Source organism: Phyllobates terribilis, unplaced genomic scaffold, assembly GCF_046119375.1.
Source record: "Phyllobates terribilis strain yellow unplaced genomic scaffold, ASM4611937v1 Scaffold_3__8_contigs__length_932513732, whole genome shotgun sequence".
NCBI classification, from domain to species: Eukaryota; Metazoa; Chordata; class Amphibia; order Anura; family Dendrobatidae; genus Phyllobates; species Phyllobates terribilis.
In genome coordinates, this window is record NW_027362763.1 from 316,770,469 (window position 1) to 316,784,613 (window position 14,145).

The window sequence follows — 14,145 nt, forward strand, 5'->3', positions numbered from 1 at the left end:
ATGAAAACTTGACCATACAGTTCATTTCCTTGCAGGTTTGTGGGGTCTGGTGAATAATGCTGGGATTTCAACATTTGGAGAAGTAGAGTTCACAAGTTTAGACACGTATAAAGAAATAGCAGAAGTGAACTTGTGGGGAACAATAAGAGTCACAAAAGCCTTCTTACCATTAGTACGTCAGAGTAAAGGTAAGTTATATCACAACGAAAAGAGAAAACAAAGCTGGTAATATTTAAAGGGGTTGTTCTCTTTTAAAAATTATTATGTATAATCTCTTTTTATTGAAAATGAACAGATAGAAATTTAACATATGCAAAACGCCATAACGTATTTGGTCAACAAAAAACCAACAAAACCTTTCTATTGTTTAGGCTCCAAATGTATCTTCACATATAATGATACTTTTTGCTATAATAAAGCATATTGATAAGAACCCCTATAGGGTTCAGCTAACCAACAACAAACAAATACAAAAAGAAAGAAAGAGAAGAAGAAAAGAGGAAAAAAAAAGGTGGGGAATGGGGGTGGTAAGGGGGGGGGGGATAAAAAGGGGGGGAAATCCCCACAAGTAGCTCACTTTAAATTCCAATATTTAGTTGCCAGCACCAATCTATTAAAAGTGATTATACCGTAGTTATAAAAAAAAAATGTACTACTTACCCTCCTGGATCCAGTGCTGGCTCTCCTTTGCTCTGTTTGGCTGCAGTGGTGACATCACGACGACAATACAGCAGCCAATCACAGAGCTCAGTGGCTCAGACAAATAGCGCGAGCCACTCTGCTCAGTGATTGTCTGCAGCGCTATCAACATGGTGACACTGATGTAGCTTAACAACAAAAATCTAGGCAGCAAGGGAAAGCCAGTACTGCACCTGGGAAGGTTATGTAGTATTCTGTCATTTTATAGATACCTGAGCACATGGTATAATGATTTCTAAAAGAGGACAACACCATTAAGGCACTGTACATAATGGCTTCATGCAACATTTCTGACAGATCTGTTTCATACATTTTTAATGTATGTGAAATCCCTGTAATTTACAATGTCATATTGTAAAAGATCTGATTATCCAGGACTGAAATGCAAGAGAATTTAGAATGACACATTGACTAGAAGCAGAAAGTAACAGATAATAAATTAGAAAAGTTCTCTGATGACTGATCGTCCTAGAAACAGATTTCACGTGGACATTATTTTTGTATTTTCTTTCTGCATGGTCTTTACTCTTACAGGTAAGTTTTATATATGTCTTATTTGATTGTTCCATAATTCACAAAATATAATTTACTGGCACTATATGGTCCCATTGATGGCAGTTTGAGGTTAAGTTCCCACGATGTGTTTTTGGGTAAGTTTTTTGAATCTGCGTATTTTCGCTGCCCAAAAAAATGCCATGTCTTACAGATCCTGCAGAGTAGATGGGACTTATAGAAATCTCATGCCCACTGTAGCTTTTTGAATTTACAACATGAAATGACCTGTGGTACCTTTTTGAAATCGGTAACATTTCAATTTCTCTTGCGAGTACGCTGAGTTTTATGCAGGGCTGCCTCACTACTGAGCGTGTACATAAAGTGAGGCACAGATTCATCTCAACTAAAAGCCGAGATCCTTAGATCAGGGACAGAACAGACATTTATAGAACATTACATAACTTTCCCAAATTCTTATGACAACATTTATAGCACATTCTGCATTGTACTAATGAACCCAATTTATTATATATTGTCGGAGTCAGTCCATTTTATACCGACTCCACCAAAATGGACACCGGCTTCACGACTCTGACTCCACAGCGCTGGATTTATGTGCAGATTTTCCCCATAGACTTGCATTAGATGTGGGAAAATCCTCAGGTAAAAAACGTAGGTGTGTTTTTAGCGCGTTTCCACTGCTCATGTAATCCACAAATGAGATAATCAATGAGGTTTAGTCAGAGCCCAATTTGAGGAAGTATCAAAAACAAAGCAGCTTTATTTACAATATGACATATCAAAAAGAGACAAAATGCAGTGTTAAAAATGCATGGAAAAAAACACACTAAAAAAATTCTATGAAAAAATGCAAGTAACCTAATTTACATAATAAGTGCAGAAATTCTGTAGAAAATCTGCAACATCAAAACTCTCCAAACACTTATCGAGTATTTGGTGAGTTTTTTTCCGCTGCATATGTTTTTTTAAAAAATGCAAGTACCCTATTTTATTTGCTTGTGTCCAGCAGTTTAACATTTGTGGCTGTACAAAGGTGTGGGTCAAATTTATAAGGCAAGGGCCGACATTTTCTACCCCATGTTTTTTTTTTTTTCCTGCCACTTTTGCTCCTTTTATACGCCAACAAGCTAGCTTCTACAATAGAGGTTACAGATATTTGACGCACACCAGGTAGATTCTCCAATGTCAATTTGTTTTCTACATGTAGGAGGACATTAAATAAGCTGCTGGTTGGATTTGATAAGTCCACCTTTTATATCAGCTATAAATTTAGAACATGCATTTTAATATCACGGTGAGCCATTTTATGAAATACAACTGTTTTTTTTCCCTTAGAAATAGTCAAGAGAGGTGCACAATATATTCAGAAACTGACTCTCTCATGGGTCGAGTGAAAGCATATTTTAATCATCCCAGCTGGAAGTAAAAGCTGGTGGGTGTAAGACATTTCATTATAGAGAACATGCTTTCGTCACAGATCTGTCTCTTAAAATAGAACCGTGACTGAACTAAAGTATTACAGGCCTGTAAGTCTCAGCCCTTGTGGATATAAAGGATTCTTTTTTTAGAAGTACTCCTAAATTCGTTATAAATTGCAATTATACAGTCATCAAAGATGGTGTACAATCCACCATGTGGCTTCAGTCTCCTAAGGGGACTATTGAAGCCAGTAAAAAGTAAAAAAAAAAAACACAAAAGTTCAAATCATCTCCTAAATATGAAAATAAAACAATTTAAATAAAATAAATATGTTTGCTATTGCCTTGTTCAGAAATGTCCAATCAAAATATCAAAATATAAAGTAAATTAATCCTATCGGTTAACGGCGTAACAAGAAAAAAAAATCGAAACATCAGAAATACGTTTTTTAGCCCCAAAAAATAAGGCCTCACCCAGCCCCAGATTATGAAAAACGGAGAAGCTCCAGGTCTCGGAAAATGGCGGCACAAGTGATTTTTTTTTTTCTCCCAAATTTTGGAATTTGTTTTCACAACTTAAATAAAAAAGAACCTATGCATGTTTGGTATCAGCGTACTCGTATTGACCTGGGGAATCCTTATGCCAGGTCAGTTTTAGCATTTAATGAACATAGTAATTAAAAAAAAAAAACAACAATTGTGGAATTGCACATTTTTGCAATATCATCGCACCTGGAATTTTTTTTCCCATTTTCCAGTACTCTATATGGTAAAATCAATGGTGTCGTTCAAAAGTTCAACTCGTCCCACAAAAAACAAGCCCTCATATGGCTATGTTGACAGAAAAATGAAAAAGTTATGGCTCTGGGAAGAAGGGGAACCAAAAATGAAAGGGGTTGTCCACTACTTGGACAACCCCTTCTGAATCCCTATGTTTCACTCCAGTAAAATAATAACACCATACTCACCTCCGGTGCCGGCGATGTTCCAGCAGTGTCAGCACTGGCTCTCCCGAGATCTGGGACATTATGTCGTGTGACATTGTTAAGATACATGGTGCAAGATGATTTTACACTTATTTCCCTAACCCAAAAATACACATTTAATAATAAAAATCTTTATTTTTTGATATAGCGCTAACATATTCCGCAGCGCTTTAATTTTAACTGTCGCTAGAAATTGTAGCTTCTTGTGCATACTGAATAAACCTTAGAGGGGATGGCCCACCATAACAACTTTCACAGGATGGGTAATAAGTTCATGATCACAAGTGGTTCAACCATTAGGACCCGAAGTGATACTGAGTACAGGGCTCTCAAGGGCACTGTTTGAGTACAGAGATGGTCCCACATGTGCACCATTGCTCCATTCATTATTTTTGGGGCTCACATGAATAGCTAAGTGCAGTGCCCAGATTTCTCCGACATTCCCATAAACCATGAATAAAGCGTTAGTGTGCATGCAGGACCATATCTCCATTCAAACGGGCCACTTCACAGCTTCATTCTCAGAATTGATGGGCTCTCTAGTCAGACAACCATCAATCAACTACTTATAACCCATTCTGTGGATATGTGACCCATGGTAATTCTCAAAGCATTATTGACCCCAAAAATATTTTTCTTATTGTGTCCCAATGCATTTAGATGAGATTTTAAAGAATCAATTTACGTTTTACTTTTTATTAATAAAAAGTCTACTCTATTTGCTGTGATTTTTCTCTTGTTACTTTAAAAGGGGTTGACCCCTACTGGGCCCAGGGAGGTGAATATAAAAAAAGTAAAACGATCAATACTCGCCTACTGGGTCAGTGCTGCTGCTTCTTACGGCTCATTCATTCTCATAGAACTCATACCTATTATAGTTTATAGCGTTGTTCACATGTCTGTGTATTTTTGCTGAGGGAGCCACACAAAATCATGGAGACCTCTCCAACTTTTTCCTGGGTCTCAGATCAATCTCACTAATGCAAGACTATGGATCCATGACAAAAAAATCAGACAGAACTCACATGTCATCTTTGTGCTGTTCGTTTTATATGCACTGTTTGATATGAGCATGTTGAAAAATCTCCAGCATTTTTTTTAGAAAAACTGATGAAGCTCTGACCAAACTTAGATGGTAAAAACTGACACACTGATCAAACTCTGAAACTCATACCAAATTTTTCATGTGAGAAAATGACTGATGTATGAATGACGCCGTACTCAGTGCTGCATCCCCTGACTGACTGCTGGGATCAACATTCGTCAGGGGCATCACATGAGCGCTGCAGACAATCAGCAGACTGACTGCTGGGATCATCATTTGTCAGGGGCATCACATGAGCGCTGCAGACAATCAGCAATGCCTTTGCTGGAGAGATTTCTAGAAGGATATATCAACAAGAGTTATAAACTGAGAGGAAGCAATCTGTAGTGGATTTTTCTGCAAATGCAAGACCAGATCCGCTAGCATGCAATGAGGATTTGCAGCAGTAAGAATTAAGCCTCATACCCACCAGCGTGAATAAAATTGGTCCGATGTTGTTCCTGAAAAGTTGGACGAGCGTCATGCGAGTACAGTGCGATATTTCTCACCTAGCATCCGAATGACACGTGTATGCAATCCATATGCAATGTGATTTTAACATTAGCTTTTACATAGAGTAATTCTCTGTCATTTAAAGCTAGTTTTCAAATAAAATATTCTTAAAAATATAAGAGATAGATAGAAATATGAGAGTGAGATATATAATCAGGGCGTTGCTTGTGTAGCTTACTGTATATGTATTTAAGTAATAAATAAATGAAAAAAATGACGTGGGGTTCTCCGTATAATTAATAAGCAGCAAAGGCTAGGCAGACAGCTGTGGGCTGATATTAATAGACTAGGAAGGGGCCATGAATATTGGCCCACTCCCAAACTAAAAACCATCAGCTTTCAGCCGCCCCAGAAATTTCTCACAATGCATGCGGTGATGTCAGTAAGATGACCGGAGTTCATCGGCTATGAACTCAAGTCACCTTACTGATGCCAGCGCTCAACACTGAAGCTGTGTTCTCACGCTCAGCTCAGTGTCTCCTGGATGCCGGGCTGAACGGTCGCATTTTATGTCACCGCTCAGCAATGCATCCAGATCTTGAGCTCGTCGCAGGACATGTGGACTATCAGCGGACAGGTGAGGATTTCTTTGTTTTTTTATTTTTCTTTGGATATTAATAAATAGGTAAAAGAGGGTCAGGGAGTATTTTGCTCAAATAATGGACTTTGCTCTGTGTCTGTGTTTTTTTTTTTACTTAATACTGAGGCGATTAGTAATGGGGATGTCTTATAGACGCCACTCCATTACTAACCCCTGGGCTTGATGTCAGCTGACAAAATAAATATCAACCCCAATACTATTATCCCACTTACCACTGCACCTGGGTAAGTGGGAAGAGATGAGGCTTAGCGCCAGAATTGGGGCATCTAATGGATGCTCCATTTCTGGGGCGGCTGAGTGCTGATATTATTAGTCTGGGAGGGGGCCAATACTCATGGCCTCTTCAAAGGTTAGTAATATCAGCCTGCAGCTGTCTGCCTAACCTTTGCTGGCTATTAACCCATCAACGCTGCGGCCCTTTTCCGTTTTTGCGCTTTGTTTTTTACTCCTCTTCTTCCCAGAGCCATAACTTTTTTACTTTTCGGTCAATATGGCCGTGTAAGGGTTTGTTTTTTGTGGGACGTTGTACTTTTGAACAACACAATTGGTTTTACCATATCATGTACTGGAAAACAAGGAAAAAAATTCCAAGTGCTGTGAAATTGCAAAAAAAAAGTGCAATTTCACAAATTGTTTTTTGGTTTTGTTTTTTTTTACCACGTTCATTATATGGTAAAACTGACCTGTCATTATGATTCTCCAAGTCATTACAAGTTCATAGCTACAGACATGTATAGGTTCTTTTTTAAGTGGTGAAAAAAAATCCAAAATCGGCATTTTCCGAGACCCGTAGCATCTCCATTTTTTGGGATCTGGGGCCGGATGAGGGCTTATTTTTTGCGCACCGAGCTGAAGTTTTTATTGATATAATTTTGGGGTAGATACAATGTTTTTATGGCCTGTTATTGCAATGTAGCGGCGACCAAAAAAACTTAATTCTGGCGTATTGATTTTTCTTATCGTTACGCCGTTTACCGATTGGATTAAATATTTTTATATTGATAGATCGGGCAATTCTGAACGCAGCAATACCAAATATCTGTGTTTTTGATTTTTTATTATTATTTTATTTTGAATGGGGTGAAAGGGGGGGGTGATATTAAAAAAAATCTAAAAGTTTATATTTTTAAAAACATTTTTTACACTGGCTTCAATAGTCTACATGGGAGACTTGAAGCTGCAATTGTCTGATCTCCTGCAGACCCCGGGTTGTCATGCCAACCCATCTGCAACCCGCGGTCATGTGACACGGGCACCGATGGGCGGAACTAGTGACGTCCTTCCACCGCAGCCATGTTAAATGCCGCTGTTAGAGATTGACAACGGCATTTAACATGTTAACAGCCGCAAGTGGATCGAGATTTCACCCATGGCTGTTAGGGGCACATGTCAGCTGATCAGATCTGCTGTCATGTCCCAGGAAAGATGAGGGCTCATCGCTGGAGCCTGTGCCAAAGTGGGAGACACGCCATGCGCCATACATGTACGGCGCATGTCATGAAAGGGTTAAAAATAGGGGGGGGCCCACGCCATTTTTTTTTAAATTCTTTAATTAGCTAAATACATGTACAGTAAACTACACACGCACTGCACTAATTTTATAATTTCACTGACATTTCCTACTGTCATCTATCTATAACTGTATATAAGATTATTTTTAAGATTTTATTAGTTAGAAAACTAGCTTGAAATGACAGAGAATTACTGTATGTAAAAGTTGATGTTAAAACCGCATTGCATACAGTACAGACCAAAAGTTTGGACACACCTTCTCATTTAAATATTTTTCTGTATTTTCATGACTATGAAAATTGTACATTCACACTGAAGGCATCAAAACTATGAATTAACACGTGGAATTATATACTTAACAAAAAGTGTGAAACAACTGAAAATATGTCTTATATTCTAGGTTCTTCAAAGTAGCCACCTTTTGCTTTGATGACTGCTTTGCACACTCTTGGCATTTTCTTGATGAGCTTCAAGAGGTAGTCACAGGAAATGGTCTTCCAACAATCTTGAAGGAGTTCCCAGAGATGCTTAGCACTTGTTGGCCCTTTTGCCTTCACTCTGCGGTCCAGCTCACCCCAAACCATCTCGACTGGGTTCAGGTCTGGTGACTGTGGAGGCCGGGTCATCTGGCGTAGCACCCCATCACTCTCCTTCTTGGTCAAATAGCCCTTACACAGCTTGGAGGTGTGTTTGGGGTCATTGTCCTGTTGAGAAATAAATGATGGTCCAACTAAACGCAAACCGGATGGAATAGCATGCCGCTGCAAGATGCTGTGGTAGCCATGCTGGTTCAGTATGCCTTCAATTTTGAATAAATCCCAAACAGTGTCACCAGCAAAGCACCCCCACACCATCACACCTCCTCCTCCATGCTTCACAGTGGGAACCAGGTATGTAGAGTCCATCCATTCACCTTTTCTGTGTCGCACAAAGACACGGTGGTTGGAACCAAAGATCTCAAATTTGGACTCATCAGACCAAAGCACAGATTTCCACTGGTCTAATGTCCATTCCTTGTGTTCTTTAGCCCAAACAAGTCTCTTCTGCTTGTTGCCTGTCCTTAGCAGTGGTTTCCTAGCAGCTATTTTACCATGAAGGCCTGCTGCACAAAGTCTCCTCTTAACAGTTGTTGAAGAGATGTGTCTGCTGCTAGAACTCTGTGTGGCATTGACCTGGTCTCTAATCTGAGCTGCTGTTAACCTGCGATTTCTGAGGCTGGCGACTCGGATAAACTTATCCTCAGAAGCAGAGGTGACTCTTGGTCTTCATTTCCTGGGGCGGTCCTCATGTGAGCCAGTTTCTTTGTAGCGCTTGATGGTTTATGCAACAGCACTTGGGGACACTTTCAAAGTTTTCCCAATTTTTCGCACTGACTGACCTTCATTTCTTAAAGTAATGATGGCCACTCGTTTTTCTTTACTTAGCTGCTTTTTTCTTGCCATAATACAAATTCTAATAGTCTATTCAGTAAGACTATCAGCTGTGTATCCACCAGACTTCTGCACAACACAACTGATGGTCCCAACCCCATTTATAAGGCAAGAAGTCCCACTTATTAAGCCTGACAGGGCAAACCTGTGAAGTGAAAACCATTTCCGGTGACTACCTCTTGAAGCTCATCAAGAGAATGCCAAGAGTGTGCAAAGCAGTCATCAAAGCAAAAGGTGGCTACTTTGAAGAACCTAGAATATAAGACATATTTTCAGTTGTTTCCCACTTTTTTGTTAAGTATATAATTCCACATGTGTTAATTCATAGTTTTGATGCCTTCAGTGTGAATGTACAATTTTCATAGTCATGAAAATACAGAAAAATCTTTAAATGGGGTGTGTCCAAACTTTTGGTCTGTACTGTACGTATATCATACGGATGCTAGGTGAGGAAAATACGCATGACACTCGCCTGACACGCTCCAACTTTTCTGGCTCAGGATCTCAGCTACTTTATATACACAGATGTGAGAAAACCATAATTCTAACATTATTTGGACATTTCATTCATGTGGCACTTGGCTTGAATTGTGTACTAGATTTTCAGTCTAAAAAAAAAGCTTAGTCATGCAATGTCATTGACGTTTTTAAAAAAATATATATCTTAGGTTAGTTGTCCTAAAATGAGTTTCTTTTTTCAGGAAACCTGTGTCCCCAGGCAGTTTGTTGTTAAAAAAAAAAAGTGATTTAGTCATCTTTTCTGGATCTAGCTCTGAGTATCTGCTGCCGCTCCTGGTGTCTGATGTCTGCAGCGTTGAAAATCACATTGACCGTGCTTCAGCTAATCAATGAGCTCGGTGGCTTGTGCCCTCTGTTGTACTCACTGATGGAGAGCGCTGCAGTCAGTGTGATGACAGCGCTGCAGACAATAAGGCTGCGTGCCCACGTTGCGTATTACAAGCGTATATGCTGCGGAATTTCCGCAGCGTAAATGCTTGTAAAACGCATGTATATCCGCACCCCATGGTCCCCAATGGCATTCCACAATGTCAATGCCCATGCTGCGGATTTTTCCGCAGCGTATATGCTGCGGTCAAAAATCCGCAGCATGTTCATTAATTTTGCGTTTCCGCATGCGGAATCAATGTGCGGATGGTACCCAAGTCTGGAGGAGAGGAGACTCTCATCCAGACCTGGGTACCAAAGAACCTGTAAAAAAAAGAATAAAATAAAGTTTATACTTATCTTCTGATGTTTTCCCTCCGTCGCGCTGTTGTGTGAAGGACCTGCCACGTCATTGAGTCATGTGACCCATCACATGACTCAATGACGTCACCGCCGGTCCTGCACACCACAGCGTGAGCCGCTCAAGACTCCGGACGGGGCAGAGAATACATCGGTAGGTGAGTATAAACTTTATTTTTTTATTTTTTACCATTCTGATTCTTTTTTTTTAACTATTACTTGGTCACACTATATAAATCCATGCCGGTTGCATGGATTTATATAGTGTGAACAAGTTGTCAAGCACTTTTCCAAGTGATGCTTAAATCACTTGGAGAAGTGCTTGATAACCCGCATGCGGAAATGCATGCAAAGATGCTGCAAAGACGCCTCACAAACGCTTCTACCTGGCGGGAAAACCGCATGTAAAATCCGCATGCGATTTTCCCGCCAGGGAGAAGCGTAAAAAATATGCTTCAGTTCCGCAACGTGGGCACTTAGCCTATGGCTGAGTTCACACGATGCGTTTTTAATGCGTTTCCGCAGCGTTTTTGCAGTTGCGGAAACGCCGCGGAAACGCATTAAAAACGCATGGTAGAAGGGCAGCAATGTTCCCCAATTGAAATCCGCATGTGCTGTGCCCATGCTGCGGATTTTTCCGCAGCGTAAACGCTGCGCTCAAAAATCCGCAGCATGTCAATTAATTTTGCGTAAAAGCGGCGTTTTCGCCGCCATTGACTTGCATTAGAACGCTCCAATTCCGCAAGACTGCATTTGTACTTGCGTAATTGGCGCGTTCTAATGTGCGGATGGTACCCGGGTGTGGAGGAGAGGAGAGTCTCCTCCACACCCAGGTACCATTAAAAAAGCTGTAAAAAAAAAGAATAAAATAAAAAATAAATGTATACTTACCTTCTGTCGGCCCGCGCCCGCTCCTGCTTGGTTCCCGGCACTTGGCAGTGAGTTGAAGGACCTGCGCTGACGTCAGAGTCATGTGACTGGTCACGTGACGCTGACGTCGGCAGGTCTTTCAATTCAAAGTTGCCGGCGAGGGAGAACGGATTGAGCAGGACAGCGCGGGCCATCAGAGGGTAAAGTATACATTTATTTTTTATTTTTACCATTCTCTCGGATCACACTATATAAATCCATGCCGTTTGCGTGGGTTTATATAGTGTGACCTAGTTGTCAAGCACTTTCCAGGTGATGCTCAAATCGCCTGGAAAGCGTTTGTCAATCCACATGCGGAAACGCATGTGAATCCGCATGTATTCCGCAGGAAAAACGCATGCACAATCTGCATGCGTTTTTTCTGCCAGGGAGATGCAGAAATGATGCAGAAATTTTCTGCTTCATTTCTGCATCGTGTGCACATACCCTAATAGACACAGGGGCATGTACTTTTTTTTTTTTTCTTACAAGAAAGTGAGCCTGAAGACACAACTTTCCTGCTTTCCTGAAAACGGAAAACTCTTGTAAAGGGTTTTTTCCCACAAAATTGTTAGCTAGCTACATAATAGGAGATAAATCATTGCTGAGGGTTCAAATGCAGGATCCTTCACCGAACCTAAAAATGGGGATTCCAAAGTCTCTTGTATGAATGGACAAATGGATCACCTGTGTAACCACAGCTCATGTGAATCCAACTGATAGCGAGATAACGCTGTTAATATAGAAGAAAACACTGATTACTTTCATCAAGCAGGAAATCTTTAAAAAAAAAAATTAAAAGTGGTGCTTCAAGAGGGTACAAATTATTATTTCCTTTTTTATTTCTCTCCTCTAGGCCGAGTGGTGTGCATGGCCAGCATGCTCGGAAGAATGGGCTGCCCGTCTCGATCTAGCTACTGTGTTTCCAAGTATGGAGTAGAAGCCTTTTCTGACTGTTTAAGACAAGAGATGTACAAGTGGAGGGTAAAAGTCATTACTATTGAGCCTGGAAACTTTATAGCTGCTACAAGCATCTTTACCAAAGAGGGAGTAGAAAGGCGAGGACAAGACATGTGGGAGCAAGCTTCAGAAACTGTACGAGCCGATTATGGGAAAGTGTATTTCTCTCATCAGGTTGCCAGAATGAAAGCCTTTGTCAGCTCTGGTTTGAAGGACATGAGTCCTGTTATTAACGTATTGGCAGATGCCCTGACTTCCAAATATCCATACACACAATATAATCCGATGGACACCTACTGCTGGATAAAGCTTCAGGTGATGTCTCACCTTCCTGCTGCCATCGCAGACCGGATTTATATTTAATCAGGAGAGAATGTTGAAACTTACTGAAGGAAGTTTGTTCAGGTATCAAATGAATTGCAATCTGCTGTTACAAGCAGGAACCTGTTTTCTTGCGAGGTACTTCTAGTATGACATTTGTCTTCTCAGCCTTGTCATTCATCAGTGATCAAATGATATAGATAAAGATATGCGAACAATTAATATAAAATGTCTCTGTCCACAGGAGCAGTACACGAAGGAAGAACATATAAAAGGCAATGTATTACTAAAAATATTTAAAGGGAATCTGTCAGCAGGTTTTTGCTATGTAATCTGAGGACAGCATGATGTAGGGGTTAAATACAGATTTCAACAATGTGTCACATGTCAGGTTGTGTGCTGTTGTTTCCCTACAATGAAGGTTTTGATTATCATTGTCTGAACTACAGCAGTGTGTGCATAATAGTCCGACTCTGCCTCCTCCTATGATAAGCACCTCACTGTTTATAGACATTGTATATACAGAGCTTGGTGTGGGCAGGGTTAGCTTTCTCAGCTCTGCTGCATTGCTAAATCTAAAGACTCTGATTGTGTCCGAACCGCTGCACCAGGCAACCTAAGTGATACACCATTGAATTCAGGCTCTCTTTGCCTATATCATGCTATTCTTAGAAGAGGTTGCAAAAATCTGGTGACAGATTCCCTTTAGTGAAGCATTCCCAGCAAAATTGTATTCCCTTATCCCCCATCAATATAGTGTGGATGTGTTTAAAAATGTACAGCTCGCCATTTTCTCCAGTTCGGAGCGCCTTTCCAATCGTCCTCTGAACCAGTTGGCTGGCAGCCTAGTTGCGTTACCAGTGTAAGTCTTATGAGACCCACATTGAGATTCTCATGACTTACACTAAGAAAGCGGCTTTTAGTGCACAGAAGACACTCAGAAGAGGATTCAAACAACTCTGGGAACCAGAGAAGATGGCGATCGGTAAGTATGTAAACCCATCCATACTGTATTACATATGTATTGATAAAGAATTGAGAAGGAAAATCTGCAGTGACACTTTGACTGCCGAATCGTGGCAGTGTAGCTGCGCACACTGTCATGATTGCACTGCCCCGGCTGAGAGGGCAGTCAGGAGAGTATGAGATTTGCATACTTATGGTAACATGCCAATTAGTCTCATCCAGCTTATCTCAAGAGAAGAGAATTGAAAGAAGCCAGATGAGCCTTTCTGATTTGTGTTCATATCCCAAGTTATTTGGCTAGTCTCTTTAAAAGATCAATATTAACTTTTTGGATTGCTACTTCCCATAGGAGGCACTGGAGCGCCTGTCTTCCTCCTGTCTGAAGAAGCTGTTTGCATACTCAGAAAGATGGCGCAGCCATTAGTGGAAGCACAAAAACTTTTGTGGGAGCTCTACATCGATACCCAGCTTTTCATGTACAAACCAAGTGAGGCTTTTGGAGTCCTAAAGTGACCTTACTTATTTACCATATTCACTATCCCTTTAAATTATAATTTATAATTTTCCTTCCCCACATAAGTAGAATGAATAGCTACTTGAAACTGTTGGATTTTTTTTTAACCTCACAAAAAAATATCAAGCCATATAATTTATAACACCTAAAATGTCATTGTAGTATTTGAAAAATTGTGATGTATTTTATTAAAAATTAATATATCAAGAAAACAATGGTATTTTCTAAAGCAACCAAGTCATTTTTCTTATATACTTATGTTCCTAGAGTTTCTTACTGCTTTGTATTGTTAGTGATTTGCCAAACGTTTCATACTGGTGAAATGTCAGTTTATTATCTGCAATCATTTATATTTCGAAATCCAAACTTTAGGAAAATATTCCTAGTTTTGATCATTTTAGGCACATTTTTCTACAAGTTTCATTGTAATGAATGGGAGTCACTGAGAATTCAAGTAAGTAGAAGCTTTAG

At 40.1% G+C, this 14,145-nt stretch overlaps 1 protein-coding gene across 1 annotated transcript in view; it reads left to right on the plus strand.

The window, feature by feature from the left end:
• Positions 1 to 13,889, plus strand: part of LOC141259301 (D-beta-hydroxybutyrate dehydrogenase, mitochondrial-like) — a 29,889-nt gene extending 16,000 nt beyond the window's left edge. The window contains exons 4-5 of the mRNA XM_073675039.1: positions 36 to 188; positions 11,770 to 13,889. Coding sequence (XP_073531140.1) covers positions 36 to 188; positions 11,770 to 12,236 — 620 coding nt within the window. The 3' untranslated portion in view covers positions 12,237 to 13,889. The remainder of the gene's footprint in view (positions 1 to 35; positions 189 to 11,769) is intronic.
• Positions 13,890 to 14,145: the final 256 nt, after the last annotated feature.